Below are 17,731 nucleotides of genomic sequence, written 5' to 3' on the forward strand. Positions count from 1 at the left end.
TATATATATACACTGTGTATATATATATACACTCAAGCACACACATATGCAGTAATGAATCCATAAGGCATAGTTTTATTCCACACTATTTAAGTTGCAGTAAAGGCTTTTGTTCAGGCTTGATAGCAGCAGTTTTTATTCAGATTTTGAACTGTATCTTGGCTGTTTAATGAATTCAGGAGCAAAGAAAGCTTTGCTTGCTTTGTGTAATCTGCAGAGGTTTGATGCAAGTGTTGCTGAAATCGGTGGATGACTTCATTATCTTAGTAAGCTTTAAATTGATGTTCTTAATTGATGTTCTTATTGGAGCAAAATTTAGCCCTGAATAATTAGCAGGCATTCATAGCTCATTAGGTATGGTGGGGTTTTTGTTCATCTGCTCCAGAAATGCAAGATTAGTGATCAAAAGTAAAACTTCATATGGCAATTTCATGAATAGACTTAATACAACTCCTATCAGACAGCAACATAAAGCATCACGCTTAGCATTAATTGAAATCTTGATTGCAACCTAGAAATTTGAGTGAATGGGCAGTCAAGACCGAACTACTTTTTTAATCCTGGTGATAGCCTTTTTAGCTCTAGGGTGGTTTGTTTTTTTTGTTTTGTTTTGTTTTTTGCTGCTCAGTCATACATATCTTTCTCCATAAACAGATCGCCTCAGCTTTCACAGATTTCGCTTAAGTAAAACATAAGGTGAAGTAAAATAAGTAAAATATAAGGTGAAAAATAACTTTGTGTATGGATTGCTATGTTATGCCATATTGGTTCCACAAGTAACTCTGTGGGTGTTTTTTTTTCCTCCTCAGTTTATTCCAATGCCAGTTTTGTATGGTGTTTTTCTTTACATGGGAGTATCTTCATTAAAAGGCATTCAGGTAAAGTCTAATTTTAATGAGCAATTTGTTTTTGTTGAACACTAAATGAAAAGGAAACTGTAACATATTACTTCATGTGAAAAACAATAAAGTTAGCCCATATTTTCTGTATAGTATGTAGGATCATTTCCCAAGTGTCATGTTCAGATACTTGTTCTTACCGTGTTGTGCCTTCACTTCTCAGTTCTTTTGCATTTATTCTTCCAGTAGTGTAGCTGAGCAATAAATTTTCTGAAATATTCTGAAATTTTGTACTAGTAAGGAGAGACTGGAAAAAGCCCAACAAAAGAAAAGAGCCCCCAGCCCCACCCCCTTGAATGTTCAGTGCCCTTCATTAGTATTTTATTTGGGATTAATTTAGGCTTCTGGAGTCCCCTAGAAGTGTTTGTTTCCTTCTGGAGGGGAAGAAAATAATTAACTGAAGGAAGGTTTTCTTTCTCAATGCAGTTTTTTGACCGCATAAAACTGTTTGGAATGCCTGCCAAACATCAGCCAGACCTGATTTATCTACGTTACGTGCCACTCTGGAAGGTCCATATCTTCACAGTTGTTCAGCTCACTTGTCTAGTTCTGTTGTGGGTGATTAAAGCATCTGCAGCTGCTGTTGTTTTCCCTATGATGGTAAGTTAGCTGTTTTACAAGTTAATAATTTTCAAAGAGTATGTGCATCATCCAGGATCCCTTCAGAATGTATTTGCTGCCTTAAGAAAGAAGGGAGTGGGAAAGAAACAAAAGAACCCGTAGTACAAGTTGTTTACTTTTGAAACACGAGGTCTTACTTCATTTCCTGAAAATAAACAATTCAGTTGTGCATAGCTGTTGAAACTGGAAATTATTTAACTTTGTGGTAAGATAAAGCTAGTGCTACAAAAAAGGGCTTCAGTTAAAGGTTCTGAATGTACTGAAAGTCCATGAGCATTTTTGTTCATTTAAATAGTTTAATATAAATTATTCCACTTCTGGTTCCCCACAGGTTCTGGCGTTAGTGTTCATTCGCAAGCTCATGGATTTATGTTTCACCAAAAGAGAGCTTAGCTGGCTTGATGATCTTATGCCAGAAAGTAAAAAGAAGAAAGAAGATGACAAAAAGAAAAAAGAGAAAGCAGTAAGTGTGAAAACAATCAAACTGAGCATGTTGTAAATTACTAGAAAATATTCAGTAAGACTTAAAAAATTTTTAAGTGGCCTGAGCATATGACTTTATATACCAAATCTACATTTTGAAATTCTGTACTAGTGAGTTTTAATGCTAGAGGAACTATTACTGGCAATTAAGTTAAGGAAAAGTCACTGTTTCAATGATGCTGTTATGAACTATGACTCTTACTTGTGATTAAAATTAGCAAGCAAAATGGAAAGAAGCAGTTCTTAGTACAAAATGTTTTCTTTGTCTTTCATCAGTTTAGAAGGTGAATGTGGATGGGAGAAAATAGCAGTGGAGTAGGGGTCTTTACCCTGCTTAAATTAATCACAAAACTGTGCATCATATTAGGGATGTTTTGCTTGTGTACGTTTGTCGAGCTGTAGTTAAAACCAACTGCTAGTTACCAATAATACAGTAGTGTAGTCTGTATAACTTCTCCATAAAAGTCTTACCTAACTGTATGCCGGCTAGCTGCATTCCTTACAAAACTTAACACCCTCCTTCCCCACTCCCCCATCCACCCTATTGGTGGGATTTTCTATAGTGGATAAAACACTTACAAGAAAAAAGTTCTTAAATTATATCTCCTGCTTTCAACTCCAGTAGCTACAGGGAAATGCCCCTTACCCCTATGAAAATTAACTGCCAGCATGAGATATTTCTTTGATTTCTGTTGCATGAGTAATTTTACAAACTTTTTACTTGGAATTTACAGGAAGCAGAGAGAATGCTTCAGACAGGGGACAACGGAAGTGTACACCTTGCATATGGAGAAGCCAATTTGGATTTTCCTGTAAAAACCCTAAAATACAGGTATAATAAAATGTTGGTCTTTTAAGAGTTTTTGTATCACATGCTGTAATTTGCATTATATTAAGTTGGTGGTGTATGAGTTTAATTTTTTCCCAAGCTTGTAACTGAGCCATGATTAGGAAGTATGAAGGTATATCTCATGGTGCTTTAGTAACATTTTATGTTGTTTTGTTCTTTAAAACTGCATCTTAATTGTAAATTTACATGACCATCTTGAACAGATCAGATGACTCAATTTCGACCAGCTGTACTCAAAGTGAAGAAGCTTCCTTGGTCAGTTTTCATGGAATACTTGTGTGTTACTGTGCATGAAGTACTGAGTATTAAGCAACTAATAGCATCAGTTGAGCCGTGTGTTTACCAGCCACTTGGAGTGTTCAGAAAAAGTCAAAGTGTGCAGTTTTTTGATGGCTTATTTAAGTGAGGTCTAAACTCTGTAATTTTTGTGATACAAAAAACCTTTTTATAGGCACCCATCTTTTACTTTAAAAGGTCATTTTCTGAAGGTAAATGTGAGGACAGGGTTACCAATCCTCTTCCAGAAAAGGAAGTGCTGGAAAGTGATAGAAAGTTCCTCTAGCACTGGAAGGTGTCTCAGTACATATCTCCCTTACTGGGGATGGATTCATCTTAGTTGTCCAGTATTCTACAACTGTTAAACACACCCAGATGATGTGACAGATAAATACCTTGCCAGCTTTTTTTGCCTCCGTAGTACTAAGGTTTCCTAGGTTAAAAATTGGCTTTCCTGTGGATCTGGAGTAGTGTCAGGTCTACCCTAATCTGAGTCAGGAACAGGCAGATTTTTGGATTAGACAGATATTCCTGCTGAGTGCTGTTGTCTCTGCTAAGAGCAGGCTTAATCAGACTTTAGCAACTTAAAGGAAAATGCTAAATGCTAATGCTAAACATTTGAGTTGGTAATTGCTCTCACAGTGGAACTATGATTTCATCAGCTGTGTGCATGTGTGTTTACTGTGCATTTCACTGTCTTGAATCTTGTGGGGATTTCTGAGGAAAAACGGCTTTGTGCAATTTGAAGAACTCTTACAGATAGCCTAGGGTAGATTCTGAAGCTTAAGTATGGAACAGAACAGAAAACATATCTACAGACTACACCTAAGTCTGCTGCATATGTAAATATACGTATAGGTTTTGAAAGCTTACCATCTGTGAGGGTGAACTTATCTTCTGCAGGACTTGGAGGGGATGGTGACAGAAAAACCTTGGAAAATGTCTAGTAAGGCTCTGCAGGAAAAAAACTAACTGGAAATCTGTCTAGATAATTGGGACTTTTATACTTTTACTAGTTTTAAATCTCAGCTGAGTTACCAGTTCTGAAATTTTACAAACATATGCTCTTTTGCCCTTGATGATTTCCTGGAAACAAAATAATTCTGATTTATGAAAGTCTTAGCAGAACAGTGTGATCAATTTCATTATTTCTGAGCACGCAAAATAATTTTCTGAAGCTACATTTAATTTAGAAACAAGATACCTCTCAAATATTCTCAATATCTTGGTGGTGTTTATGTGAAAACCTGCTTTAAGATGCTATGTGATTAAGGCAGCCCTAGAGAGTTAAATTTTCAAATTTTTGTTGAAATACATTTGTAAGAGATTAATTGAACTTGTGGCTGTGTAAATATTGGAAGAAGGCACAACTGATGTAAATAATGAGTGATGAAAAGTATAATGCTGTTGCAAGGTATTGAATACTAACCAGAAAGTATGTTTGTTCTTCAGTGTTGATCCCTCAATTGTAAACATATCAGACGAAATGGCCAAAACTGCACAGTGGAAGGCTCTTGCCATGAGTACTGAGAATGCCAAAGTAACCAGAGCTAACCTGAGGTAGCTATAATTACTCACACATTTTCTAACTATGGTCTTGTGTTCAGCAGCTGATAGCTGTACTTGTATTTATTGAAATGAATCTTAAAAAAAAAAGAGCATACATGGTTTGTAAATCTGCATTGAGTTTTTACTTTTGAGGAACTTGAATTTGAACTTCATTTTTGCTCTTTATTCTGAAGTTAAACAATTTCTTTAAGGAATTCCAATTATTTTATTAAATGTATTATTGCAGTTTTACAGTTACTCTTCATTTGCTTAATACAATTGTATGCTACTCTGATGGGCTTAGGGTTTCTAAAAGTGTACTAGAGTGTATATGAGCATGGGAATTTTTTGATCCTGAATGTTACAAATGCCAGTGGGAATAAAAGGTGAGTCCAGCATTTTCATTGTTGCTTTCGGCTGCCCTAGGGCCTGCCCCCTGTTTTTGTGAGTGGGCTGGTTGGTTTCTTTGTTTTTCCCCAGCTCATTTTAATCTCAAAAAATTAAACCTGACTTAAATATTATCTTCACTGGATATGAAACATACTTGAATGAAGTCCTGGACAGATTAGGAGTCCTCAGTGCTATGAACATTTCCGTTAAGCTGGCCTGCATCTTCTGTGATGGCCAGGAGCCTCTTCCTCTGTGAGCTCCCCATCAAACAAGAAAGTCTGTATGCAGTGAATCATTCTGCTATTCCATCATATTTTCTTGCTGTCTGGCTGAATCTATCAAGGGGAACAAACCAAATCCTGAATATTCATACAGAAAATAACAAACTTCCTGAAAGGCTTGTAATTTATAGGGACTGGTACCTGTGGACTGTTCCATCATAGTGCAACTATTGCTTAGTACTTTTTATGTAGGAAAGAGGGGAGGATTAGCCTGGTTGGCTTGGAAAACTAAGCTTATGCAATCCCGCTGTCTTTACATGCCTCTTCTTTTGGTTGATCCCTTTCAGCCAAATCTGTCAAAGGAAGACAGGTTTCAGAGATATGAAATTGTCAGGTTTTGGGGAAAATGACATCTTGGTGGAAGAGTTGGTGGTGAAGGAGTATTTATATGTAATCCTCCAAGCTACCGGATACTGCTTAGCTTGCATCATGGGAATAATAGCAGTGACTGGCCACTTAGCACTTGTATACTGTCTACTTATTCAACATATGCATTGCTCCAAACTAGGCATGGAAATGCACTTTTGTTTTGCCCAGACAGTAGGTCAGCCTAGGGTGAAGGAGGCAAGGAGAAAACTCAGAGGTATTGTAAGAGAGCTGAAGAGACTCATTAGGGCAGGCACCATTTGGAGTGAATCTTCAGCCTGTACTGTTTAAACATTTTTAAATGTTTAAATAAATGCTTTAAACACTTTAAAAACTTGAGTACCACACAAGCTAGACTGTCAGGAAGGTAGAGAACAGAGGCATTACATAGGTAACAGAGTATGTGTGTTGGTATACCCTCATATCTTAATTATTTTCTTTCATGCTAAGTTCTGAGAAACCTGTTACAGAATTTGTGGATGCTTGTGGTATGTTATCTGATAGTCATTGGGTGTGTAAGGCTTCAAGAGATACAGACCTTCTGGAAAGAGAAATACAGAACTAAAATTTCTAGGTTTGGTTTTCAGGCAGTTAGAAGTCAGTACAACTCTATCTTATGCTTTCCTGTTTGCTGAGTAGGTTTAGTTAGTATAGAATTGCACGCAGCACCTAGTGAATTAGGCTTTTCACCAGCTTGCAATGGTTTTTTTATCTGCTTGGGTCACATTCAGTGTTCCATCTTTTTTTTTTTTTTAATGTATTTTCCAATAAGGCATTTCCCTTTGATTCCATAACATTCCCTGCTTGAGGTTAGTATGATAAGGATTGCATCTTGCAAGGAACTTGCTAAAAGTACAAACTGAAAATAAAAAACACTGGTGCTGGAACAAAGCTCTTTTAATAGGCAATGTGATACTCCATGAATCTGGAAAATGTTAGAAAGCAGGACTTTTCAGCCTTAACTCAATTAATTGGTGGTTGTTTTAAGGTACTGCCTACCCTTTTTTGTATAGTGGGTGCAGGGGAGATTTAGAGATGTCACCACTGCTCAGTCAAAAGTATTTCGCAGTAAATTTCATCTCAATTCAATTAAGGCTCTTCTGTGTAACAGTCTTCATCTGATAACAGGGACAGATGTTTAGTGGTGTGGTAAAAATTGTTCTGTAGGCGCTGCTATTTTCAGATTTATAGGTTTCAAATTGCTTGCTTCAAACTGCACCCCGTGTCTTCTGGAATTCCAGATGACATGTTGTGTGGGTTGGCCTTCCTTCTTAAAAATCATACAATTTAAAAAATGTTTTTAGTAGATTTGACATTCCCAAACTGGTCCAGATTGCTTTTTCTTTCCACCTGCACCATCTCTCATATCTTATAGTCTCTGCCAGAGTCCAGGCACACTTAAGTTTTCTAAGGAATCCCAGAATGTTTCTCTTTCCATGGTTTTCTAATACTTTTTTCCTTAAAGAGTAACTCCATAGATGCGTCACATTTTCTTAATTCATGCCTAGAGAATCCTCCCTCTTAAGTTTCTTCAGTTTTTCTTTTACTGTCCTGTAACTACCTCTGGATGTTCCTTTCTGTCCTCGGATAAGCCACTGTTCAGTGGCTGTGTCCCTAAGAGTGTCGGTTGTTCAGGTGCCAGCCAGCCTGATGTCTTTAGGGTCTTTCACTTGAATAGAGGCTTATGCAGATTTCTAACTGTCCTCTAATGTTGTTACAAGTGTGGCTCCCCATTTTGAAAAGACTGATATGTTCTCCAAGTCTTTATTGTGAACAGAATTATTTCCCTGCCCAATAATTAAGTAGTATTAACAATATTACTTGTTCTGTATTTTTGAGTGTTTTTAGCTAGACAGTTTTGTGGGGTTTGGTTTTTGGTTTTGGGGTGGGTCTTTTGTTGTTGTTTTTGGGGTTTGCTGTTGTTTTGTGGTTTTTTGTTTTTGTTTTTTTTTTTTTTGTTTGTTTTGTTTTGTTTTTTTTTCCTCCAAACAATGTTTGGCAAAACAATTTCAAATAAATAGACTAAGTAAAAGCAGTGGGACTGGAAATGGTAATGATGATGAGATCATGGTGATTTCTCTAAGTAAGTACTGTTCCTGTGACTAGTATTTAACAAGTACTAGAATGTAATAGAAATGCATCATCGTAAACATATTGTTACATAAAAACTTAGTGTTCATTGTTAAGTATAAAATGTTTGAGAGTTAAATTTTACTGAAGTGACCCAAACCTTGTATTTCACTCTGCTTTCCAACAGCCCTGAAAAACCAGAAAGTGTGAAAATAAATGTGGAAGATTCATCTGTTGTGAAATACGTGGATGCTGAAACATCTTTGTAGAACTGAACCAAGGGCAATTGTGTTTATTTGTGTGTGTGTGTGTGCGTGTGTGTGTATATATCACTGCAGGATATTATACTATTGAAGTGTGATTTCCAATTTAAGGAGCAACATGTATCTATTTCTGGCATTGTTTAGGTCACTGTAGATATGCTTGCGTAACAAGAAGATTTTCCTACAAATAAGATGAGTGGTAATCACACTTCAGCTATTTATTTTATTGGAAATTTTATTTTCATTTTTTAAATAGGAAGATTGTAATGAATGCTTATTATTTTCAACAATTAATATGTGCATAAAAGTTAAATCAGCTTTTGCTGACAATTACTGGTCCACATTGCTTAAAAATTTGCAATACCTCTGTTTATAATGAGCGCTACAGAAGTTTGTTTTCCATGCAAGCAATTACTGCTTGTTTTTGCAGGGTATACTTTTTGTGATTTCATAGAACAAATACTAATGTGCTGTTGACAAGAACTACTGTGCTTTATGTCTCCACTACATGCTAATGTTTTCTGGATTCTCTCTCTCCTATGTTACAGAAGTGGCCTAGAGCCCTAAGTCAGGTGGTTAGTTAACCCTTAAAATACGCTGTTCTGCTACTTGTTTTTTTAACTAACTCTTGAATTTTCATTATTGTTGAGTAGCAGTATGTGTGCGGTGATTGTAGCTATGGTCCCAGGTCAGTATTTGCCATTCTGGATACTCCATGTTTACACAATATAAATTGGATTTACAGACAGAAATTTGGTCTATAGGAAGTTATATATCCTTACCACACTAGTACCTTTGAATTCTTTTGTACCTGTTCTTACTTCTATTTTTCCATTGACTTTCAGAGTCCAATTTACTCAGCTCTAAGACGGAAACTAATGTTAGAGTATTTCATGTCCTCATCAAATATATTTCTTGCTTAATTAATTTTTAAATTTTCTGTGTATTTGATTAAATTAGCTGTAGTTTAATTCTGTAATAGGTTTATGATCAGTATTATTTTATGGATTACAAATTGCTTGTGGTATTTGTGTGTACAGTTCTGATCCTCTCCATTGTAAAGGGCATATATGATAGCACACCAACTTATTTTTAAACATTTTATTTATTTTAATTAGTATAAAATTTTATCATGTAAGATGAATTAAAAAGGTAAATATACATTTATTAAAGTAAATGGGATTTTGGGGGGCTCACTGATAAAGATGCAGTCAGTGCATTTATTGTACTTACATTTTCAAGTTTTAGTATTTAGCATTATAATATTTGAAATAATGAGAATTTTATGTATAAATGAAAATCTTGATCACTTACCTGTGCAGTTTCGTTTGTTGTTTGTTTGGTTTTTTTTTTTTTTTGGCCCCACACCTTAGGTTTTTTGGCTTTCATTTCTGAAAGGATCTTTTTACATTCTGAATTGCCACCAGCCATTTCTTGGCTTTAATTAGAATCTGTGTTCATTTAAAATTAGAAGATGCTTTTGCTTAATTCTGCTTTTGGCAAAGTTGGGAGTTTTACCATGGACCACATGGTAAAATTCTCAACAACTGCAAAAGGAGCTGATTCTGGTGGAGAGCAGAGTTCATCTGAAAATACTACTTGAGGTGAAATTCTGGTGCTCTTCAGCCAAGTGTCACTTGGAGAGAAGAAAATTGTATATTACAAAAATAAAGCAATCAGTGGGAATAAATAGAAACATTTCAAAATAGCATTTAAGTTACATGGACTGTTACAGTTCCCTGTAAGTGTAATGTAATCAAATAATGTTTTTCTTTTTTTTTTTCTTTTCTTTCTTCATTTGGCTGAATTCCAAGAAGATGGTTTAAAGAAAGTAAATCATAGTGTACAGCAATATGAATAACGCTATCCAAACTGTGGTAACAAAGGCTCAGGTCAGTGGCAGAGCGAGGTCTGCATTACCAATTTGACTAGTGCTGTGTAATGTCCTGTATACATGTTCTTTTATTCTTAGATAATGGTGTAGCTTGTGTCTTAGCTTGAGTATGTGCTCTTTCTGAAAAGGCCTGTTTTCCCTCTAGTCAAACTGAGATAGGCTGAAACTATAGCAGATGGTTTCCCGAAACTTTCTGCATTATTTAACGAAAAAAAAAAGAAGCATACATCTGCATGTCAGCTGTTGACTACTAAGTAGCTCTTGTTGAATCAAAGAGGGAAGATATTTTGGGCAGTTTTACATAGCGTTATCCACAATACATTACTCTAGTACCAGTCCTCCCAGTAGTATTTTACACTTCATGTTCACAGTCCTACAACAATTTCCAAAGACCCAAAGAATTATTTTAAATCTCGTAGATTGTTGTTGTTGTTGTTGTTCCTTCAGGCCAGAAATCAGGGTTTCCTGGTGCTGCACATCTTGTATCTGGCTTCTGCTTCAGAAGAGCTGTTTTGGTCAATATTACAGGAAGTTAGTATGTTTCTAGTGAAGTTGAAAGGAAACAAAACCAAAGCTCCACAAGTCTAATCACAGTATTTATTTAATTTTAATTGTATAGATAATTTTAATCAGTGCCAGAAATACTATGACTTGCAAAGCAGTTTACAGTGACCTTTAGTTTCAGTGTTCTTGGTCAGTAGCATGTTACGCTTGCACTTTTTTCCCATATGAATAGAAGGTCATCTGGTATTAAGTGCATAAAACCCCATTGATAATCTAGTTAAGTGATTCGCTGCTCATTTTACACTTTCTCTGCTTTAAAATCACACATAGGATTAAAGTAAAATGGCCAAGGATGTAGTTTACCATATGTAGATACACGTTTTGCCTTAATGGATGCAGAAGAGCAGTGATAATTGCCATGCACTGATATTTTTTTTTTTCCGAAGGGGTTAAGCCCTGTAAAAACTACGCCAATGTATTTCCATTCCAACAGTTAGAGGAAAATAATCAGCCCTGCACTTTTTTTAGATGCCTTGGTTTCCCGGAATGGAGCTTAGTGCTACTGTGTATCTGGCTGCAGAGCCACCTCAGGAAGTCCCTCTTTTTTTTTTTTTTTTTTTTTTTTTTTCCTTCCTATTTTCTTTTTCTAATTTATTTATAAATATAAATGTTTACATAAAGTCTAGGTCTTAATTTTGACCACTCCATTTAAATTATCATCAAAAATACTTCACTTAAAATGGAGTCTCATGTTTAAATTATATTCTACGGAACTCATTCTTAGTATTTTCATAGGTATTACAATGACAAGCTTTTCATTCTGTTTACATGTGCCCAAATCAATTATAATTTCTTCCTGGATTAATTTTGCAGCTGTAACATAAGGTTATTCAGTGAAATGTTCCAGATTGCCAAGTTTGTCACCATAAAACCTGTTAGGGTAGAATTTGGTGCCCTAGTGGGGTTTTTTTAATCAACCAAAAGTCTCGGCCACTTTTTCTACATTCAGTGAAAGTACTCCCGTAAGTTATCATATGCTTCACGTGTATCTCTGTCTTTACATGGTAGCTTCCCAACTTTGTGCCCTTTGCAAAGGCAGGTTTGACAGGCTGGAAAATGTATCTGTAACAACTGGGTGTCGTGTCGCGGAGCCTGCACCATTTTGAAGGGTTGTCTTGTACATATGTTCTGTAAATCGTAAGGTAAATGGTTCATGATTTTCAGTTCACGAAAGTAGTCTGTTAGGTGAGCACTGCAATGATTTTAGTTTTGTTTTTGCTTTTTACGATTAGTAATGTTTTAATTACTCATCTAGGTCAAAATAATTATCAAGTACAGTACAAATGTGTGAAATAATTTGTTCACACCAACAGTAATTTATTTTATGGCAAATTTTAAGACTAGAGGCACACAGCTTTGAGTCAGTGGAAAAGTAGTGCTATAAATCAAATTGCTGAGTAATTTTAAGTCGATTTTATTTTGTAACATTTTTAGTGAAAACTTATAGAACTTTGTAGTTGGCATTGAAGTTAATCTAAAGACACTTTCATATTGAATTTAGTATATGTTGGCATTGATTTGGAATAATGAATGAGTTTGAAAATCATTACTTTTCTAAATTATTTTATTGGCAAGACACACTGTTTATAATATTTTTCTTTCTATTGTTGCTGATACTCCTGTGCAAAGGTGTCTTCCAGGGTTCAGCACCTGTAGCTGATCTACAGTTTTGATTTTAACGCTTGATTGTTTGAAATGTGATTACATACTGTATGGTTCGAATTTTTTATGACTGCTTTTCTAATTTACAATGATGTTTTCTTACTTTGTAACCAATTCCAAAGCAAATTAAAACATTATTTCAAATGTAGAATCAACATTCAGTTTGTACAGAAAACCACAACTCTCAGACTTGTCTTTTATGTTGAAGATCCAGCCTCTGTTGTTTTAATTACCGCTAGAATAAAATTATCTTTTGTAATGTTTCAGAAAGCAATAAAATTCTACTGAACTGTTAGAGATGGTTTGGTTTGTTTTTTTTTTTTCGGGGGCTGCGTGTGTGGGGCTGCGTGTGTGGGGCTGCGTGTGTGGGGCTGCGTGTGTGGGGCTGCGTGTGTGGGGCTGCGTGTGTGGGGCTGCGTGGCGTCCCCGTGCCCATGGCGACGGCCACCGGCGTCGGCGTCCCTAGGGCTGCCCCAGCGCCCCGGAGCACGGCGGTTTGCGATTGGCCGGCGAGCCCGGCTCTTCACGAAGAACGTGGGACGCGATTGGCCGCGGGGAGGGGCCCCGTTCCCTGGCGGACGGAGCGTCGCCGTAGCCAGATGCGGAGCGGGGGCGCGACGTGAGTGGGGCCGTGCGCGGGGTGGGAGGGAAACCGCCGGGCGGGCGTAGTCCCCTCAGAGGGGCCCGCGGGCGGGACGGGGAGGGAAGGGAAGGGATAACCTCGCCGAGGGGGAAGAGGGTTGGTGTGGGGAGGCAACAACGTGAGGCAGCGTCCTCTCAGCGTGTCACGGGTTTGTCACAGAGTTACCGGATGATCGCATACTCTAGCGATGGCATAATTAACTCACGAAGCAGTAAAGGTTTCAGACTTGACGTTAAAAGACTCAAAAAATCACGTTAGCATTTGGGAACATACATAAACATGCAACTTAAAAAAAAAAATAATCAAGTGTTTTATACCAAGTGCTAGGCCAGACCTGCTCAGTCACGCATAAGATGTGAAAACTCCAGGGAATATCTGCTTCTAGATGAAGCCCCGTTTGTGTGGCGCGCTGCCTGCCAACCCGAGACTGCATCTCAGCCCTGGATCTCGCCTGACGAATGAGGAGTAATGCCTCTAAAACAGGGGTTACCCTACCCCCATCCCTCCCCTAATGATGTCTTCCCCAGCCCTGAGAAGTCAGAAGACTTCAAACGACCTCATGATTCCCAGAGGCTCCAAGTTGCCGCAGTACAGTTCCCTGAAAAGGTCCGCCTGGCAGGGGGAGCGGAGAGGGGGAATGTCACAGAGTTATGCGTTATCCTTGCGTTGATACAGAGCTGCTCGCTAGAGCTCACAAACCCTGGTTTTTTTCCTATATCTGTGAATGACAGGTAATGGGGTAGATTTAGGCACAATCTACAGGTAAAACTTGTGACCTGGGAAACAGCCCAGAGGTTTACATTTCATGGGTCAGGGAATCTGAGAATAGGCCTGGCCATTAATGGCACCACTAGAACTGGGGTGGTGCAAAGGGCAAACAACCAACCCACGACCCGCACCCCAAAACCCAAACCCAGCAGTGCCTTGAATATTCTAATTTGTTGGAAAAACGGGAGCCTCATATTGGATCCTAGTTAATTTTCAGAGAACCTTCAGAGAAGTTACTAAACACAATAAAATTAGAGGTAAATATATGCATGTGTAAGTATGTGTAGCAAGCATGCAGATCACCATATTGATTCGGTCAATCAAATGTGTAAGAAATATTCTTCAAACATTGTCTTTATGGGTTCATCAGTGTAGAATTTCCTAGACACGGGCTGTCACTGGTGGTGACCCATCCTCTGACTGCGGTGTTCTCTGGGAACGAGGGGGGAAGCGGCCCGGAGTTCCCTTTGGTTTCATCAGACTGGAGAGGAGAAGTATGTTTTGGGAACTTTTCGTCATCTTTTATGCTTCCTTTTGTCATTTCTATTTTGACAAGAATATATTGATAGTTGCCCTTTTAAGAAGTGAGTTTTCATCTGACCTCACAACCAGCTTATGGTATTAGATACACTTCTATCTAGCAAGAGCATCAAAAGTCTTATTAAAGCCAAGATATAACATATCTACGACTTCTTTATCCAGCTTAAGCCAGTTAACCTTCTGTGTATAATTAGATAGTGGAACTCAGCCACTGGAGCAATTAAGAAAGGAGTTCAAGGGTAAATCAAGCAACTAGTTGGCTTACAAACTATCCATATCCAGTACTTATTGCTAGTAAAGATTATAAAGAATCTAATAAATCTTTTTATTTAAGAGAGTTTCTAACCATTACACTGTAGTTTGTGGGGGTAGAATTATCCCCCAACATGTCTTTGTGTTTTTGTTTATTAGGGGGTTTGTTTTCACCTTCTGAAACTTTATGTGCTTGTGTCAGCTGACACAGATACTGGACTGGGCCGCAGATCAAGTCTGGGGTGGTAATTCCTTTGTCTCCTATTTCTCATTATGTGAATTCCTTCATTTCTGACAGGGTTCTTGGAGCATTTCTTGTCCTGTCCTCTCCTGCATGCCAGCACTGTCAGAATGCATCTCTCTTCCTATGTAATTGAGTTAACATAACTGATTAAATGTAATTATCCCCAGTTAAAATTAATTAGTTAATATTGCCCTCATTTCATTGTTTTAAATGGAATTGAATAAGGCTCTATGCTGTGAAGACAATTTCCTTTTAATGTGTTTCCATTCTTTTAAAGAATTGTCTGATCTCAATCTTTTTCTGGCACAACCTAAGTGAAATGCAGGCGTTGTTTCATTTGTTTCTTATACATTACTCATGGGGCTGGCTTAATAGCTGCGGGATAGTTCTGAGGCTAGTTAATAGCCTGGCTCCACGGGAATTTCTGCTGCCACGAGTAAAGAAGAAACACAGGGGTGGGAAATTATTCAGTGATTTCAAGAAAGTCAAGTAACTGTGAGAATAGGTAAGGAAATATTTCATGCCTGTTTTCTCTCAGGTTTATGGCTGATGCAAGGAAAATGCTTGTTTCCTTTTGTCTAGCCCTCATTTAGGGTGTGTCCTGATACACCTACCTGATTTAATGACTGGCTACTGATGAAAGGGTTTTCTGCTCTTCTCCCTCTATTTACAGCTGTGCCTTCCTGCCCTCTGCCTTGTCAGCAGAGATGCTCATCAGGCCACTCCAACAGTGAGCTAAATTAGTAGAAACTAATTATATAAAGTGAGGTGTATTGTTTTGTGCCTGTTGAGCCAGTTTAGAGAGCTAAGGTTTGTGTCAGATCAGCTGAAGAAGTGGAAGGGCGTGGCTGAGGTGGGAAAGGGAAAGGATCCACCATTTTTACCAGCCACTGGCTGTTAATGAATTGGCTCATCTCTGTAGTAAAGCTGAAGGGCACAATACTTTAAGCTTCATGGATAAATGCTTCTTTCTGCATATTGTACCTGTTCTTGTCCAGCAGAAATACTTGGGGACAAGCTATAAAGCAATCAGAGTTAAAGTAGGAGAGATTATTTGTAACCTGAATCAGGTTTCCCAATCCAGTGAGCTGTGTGCCTATGGAGGTGCTGTGCTGGCAGGCCAAAGAGGTTGTGCAGGGTCAATTTGTGGCCAGGGCTGGCCTCTTTTTGTTAAAGTGCTTACTGATTCATGTGGGTTTAGCGGCCTCTAGGAAATGTAGAGCTGGGTGAGGGCTGCATCCTTGCGTGAGCTGCATCCCTTCATTCTCAGACAGCAGCAAAGGCACATTTTGATCTGTAATGACAATCAACCTTTAAAATATTAGTTAGCTGTTACTCTATTTCATCTTCATTAATGTACCACAAACAGCAAAAACATTGGACTGGCAGCCCTATAGCAAGGTTGGTCTACAGTTGAAAGATTTTTGTAAATAATTGCGAAGACTGAACAATTTTGGATTAAATCCTAGCCGTACTGGGAATCCTGCTGTTCATGGTTGAGAGGTTTAACCCAAGGATTACTTTTTTAAATGGGATGCTGAAAATTTTAAGATTTAACTTTATTTGCTCATGGACGAGTTGTTTTGTGTGTGGTTTTGTTTGGAGATTCTTTAGTTGGTTGAAATCTGTTCTTTGTACACACGTACTCATAAGCAAGTTGATAATCTGTGAGTTCCACAGTATTTCTTAAGTGCAAGTGTGAGGTGATGATTGCATCGTGTCGTGCCTCAGTGATGTGCCGCGTGGATTGGGGTGTTAGGAAGAGGGTATAAAATGCAAATATGGCTAAAACAATACATGGAAATTCTTACCCACGAGGATTCTTAAACTTGCTTAGCAATGTACTTGGCTTCTCTTCACTTCTACTGCTTTTGAAGCAAAGGAAATAAATGAATTGAACTCATTTCATTCGCTTTAATCAGAATTCAGGAACTTTGTCTGCTGATGGGTAGAACAGATCCTGCTTATATTCATTCCCTGGTGATAACTGGTACAACAGAAGTGTTCTGAGGTGGTTTTTAATAGTCCTGTTGAGTGGGTGCATGGAGGAGAGAGGAATTTGTTGGGGATCCAGATCAACCATTCTCTGTGGGGGGACTGGTGGTAGGATAAAGGCTTGGTCAAAAGAGCAGAAATGGATGAGCTTACAGGCCACTTCCTAGGGTGGGTTAATGTAGTGCACGAGTTCATACTGTCAACAGTTGCATTCCGGGTGGTTCTGTGTCTGATGTGAGAATGTATGATTGGGAAGATAACTCTGATTTTTTCAGTGGGAAGCAGCAGCTTCTGGTAGTTTATGATGCTTTTATTTCCTGCCAGTTTTTTTTCCTTCTCTGCCTTTAGAGGAAGAGGAAGGAATAAAAATCAATAGCAGAGGAACACTACACTGCACAAAGAAAGAAGGAGGCTATCATATTTCATACGGAAAAATCCTATTAAAGAGACACCAAAAGGAACATCCAAAGGGTCCCTGTTTAGTAAATAGTAAAACGGGTAGAAAAGATCAGTTTGTGGTATTATATCCTTTTTTTTTTTTTTTTTTTAACTGGAGGTGCTCTACCAATATTCTGTAGCTGTATGCAGGTGTCTCTGATAATTCCTCAGCCCCAGCCTGCTCTTGATCATTCTTTTTTCTCTCAGGGCAGGATCTGCATTGGTATAATTGCTTTCATGGCAGCAAGAGATCCCTCTTGACTACCCTCTTTCTATGTCTTTCTCTTTTTAGGGCTTTATATGATTTTCAGTGAATGAATGTTGTATACTATGCCAGCAACAAGCTGTGGGCTTTTGTGGGAAGTCAGACCTGCAGACTGAACATTTGTTTGCAGTGAATCTAATATGAGGCCAGTGAATCTATGATACGGCCAGGCCGTATAGCTCTGCTTTTCTATGGAAATAAGCTGCGTGTCCCACCACAATAAAATAGTGCCCACTGGGCACTATTGGTACAAGGCATTCAGGTGAAATTCAGAAGACCCAGATTCCAAAGTGCTGAAAACTTCTGTGGTTCTTTGGTAGACTGCATGATGTATGCATCTCATGTGTTTCTCAGATACTTCCTTTTTCTACCCTTCATCTGTCTTGTTTATTTAGATGATAAAACCATTATATTCACTG

General features: G+C 38.0%; 1 protein-coding gene across 4 annotated transcripts in view; it reads left to right on the plus strand.

The window, feature by feature from the left end:
* The window catches only part of SLC4A7 (solute carrier family 4 member 7), a 95,322-nt gene extending 82,860 nt beyond the window's left edge, over positions 1-12,462 (plus strand). For all 4 annotated transcript variants that reach the window (XM_064444239.1, XM_064444241.1, XM_009506119.2 and 1 more), the window contains 6 exons: positions 810-878; positions 1,326-1,499; positions 1,852-1,983; positions 2,738-2,835; positions 4,582-4,689; positions 7,972-12,462. In XM_064444239.1, the coding sequence (XP_064300309.1) occupies positions 810-878; positions 1,326-1,499; positions 1,852-1,983; positions 2,738-2,835; positions 4,582-4,689; positions 7,972-8,053 (663 nt within the window). In that variant the 3' untranslated portion in view covers positions 8,054-12,462. The remainder of the gene's footprint in view (positions 1-809; positions 879-1,325; positions 1,500-1,851; positions 1,984-2,737; positions 2,836-4,581; positions 4,690-7,971) is intronic.
* The last annotated feature ends 5,269 nt before the right edge of the window (positions 12,463-17,731 follow it).

Source organism: Phalacrocorax carbo, chromosome 2, assembly GCF_963921805.1.
Source record: "Phalacrocorax carbo chromosome 2, bPhaCar2.1, whole genome shotgun sequence".
Lineage (NCBI taxonomy): Eukaryota > Metazoa > Chordata > Aves > Suliformes > Phalacrocoracidae > Phalacrocorax > Phalacrocorax carbo.